Below are 878 nucleotides of genomic sequence, written 5' to 3'. Positions count from 1 at the left end.
AAAAAGTTGAAAATCACAGAGATCAGTACCTGCTCTCAAATTCTACGACCCTGTAATATAAAACTTTATCAGTCATTGAAATCCTTTGCTTAGGTGTAGAGGGGGAAGAGAGAAAAAAATACGAGGACATTGGGGCTGAGGAACAGTATCCTATAATGGGGAAAAACAGTGTAAAATGATAGATTTGCACCTTGAGCAACAAACTTCACAATTTTGCATTTTCTTTGAGAAGCTCAGGTACAAATAGAGTCTCTTTTTGATACTTTTCTGAAGTAAAGCTTTGGAACAGCAGGAAAATACTCTTTTCTTTACTTTTTAGAAGGCAAGAAATGGATAGAATTTTGGCTTACTTCAATACAGGTAAATATCTCCTTGATTATTTTCACTCATTCATCTTGCCTCTATGCTCTATCAATATATAAATTCTCCAAGTATATTGAGCACACTGCCTCAGGCTTCATGTTTGAGTTAAGCTTCATGTTTTTACTAACATTTGTCACAGCAGTATATCTAGTTTCTTTATTCACAAGCAGAGAAAAGTTTGCTGTCACTAGCATTCATCTCCAAATGTGATTTCAGCTCTGTTTTTATTACAGTTTTTAAAAAGACATTTCTGTTTTTTCCTTCCTCCCTCCCTACCTGCCTTCCATCTCTGTTTCCACTTGATTCTAACCTAGAAAATGAACAGGTAAAAAAGGATCAAAACAAAAACACTCTGAACCCCACTAATTTTCATGATCTCTGCATCAAATTCAGATTGCTTACTCTGTTATTTTGAGGCTGTCCATCGATCTATCTGGACTTCCCTGGTGGCTCAGACGGTAAAGCGTCTGTCTACAATGCAGCAGACCCGGGTTCAATCCCTGGGTCAGGAAGAT

The 878-nt window shown here is 37.1% G+C and overlaps 1 protein-coding gene across 1 annotated transcript in view; it reads left to right on the top strand.

The window, feature by feature from the left end:
- TEX11 (testis expressed 11) overlaps positions 1-878 on the top strand; it is a 191,742-nt gene that overhangs the window by 141,597 nt on the left and 49,267 nt on the right. The window contains exon 21 of the mRNA XM_010832132.1: positions 320-360. Coding sequence (XP_010830434.1) covers positions 320-360 — 41 coding nt within the window. The remainder of the gene's footprint in view (positions 1-319; positions 361-878) is intronic.

Source organism: Bison bison, unplaced genomic scaffold (genome assembly GCF_000754665.1).
Source record: "Bison bison bison isolate TAMUID 2011002044 unplaced genomic scaffold, Bison_UMD1.0 scf7180017864537, whole genome shotgun sequence".
Classification (NCBI taxonomy): domain Eukaryota; kingdom Metazoa; phylum Chordata; class Mammalia; order Artiodactyla; family Bovidae; genus Bison; species Bison bison.
The sequence above is the reverse complement of the archived record's forward strand: the minus strand, read 5'-3'. Positions and strand labels throughout refer to the sequence as shown.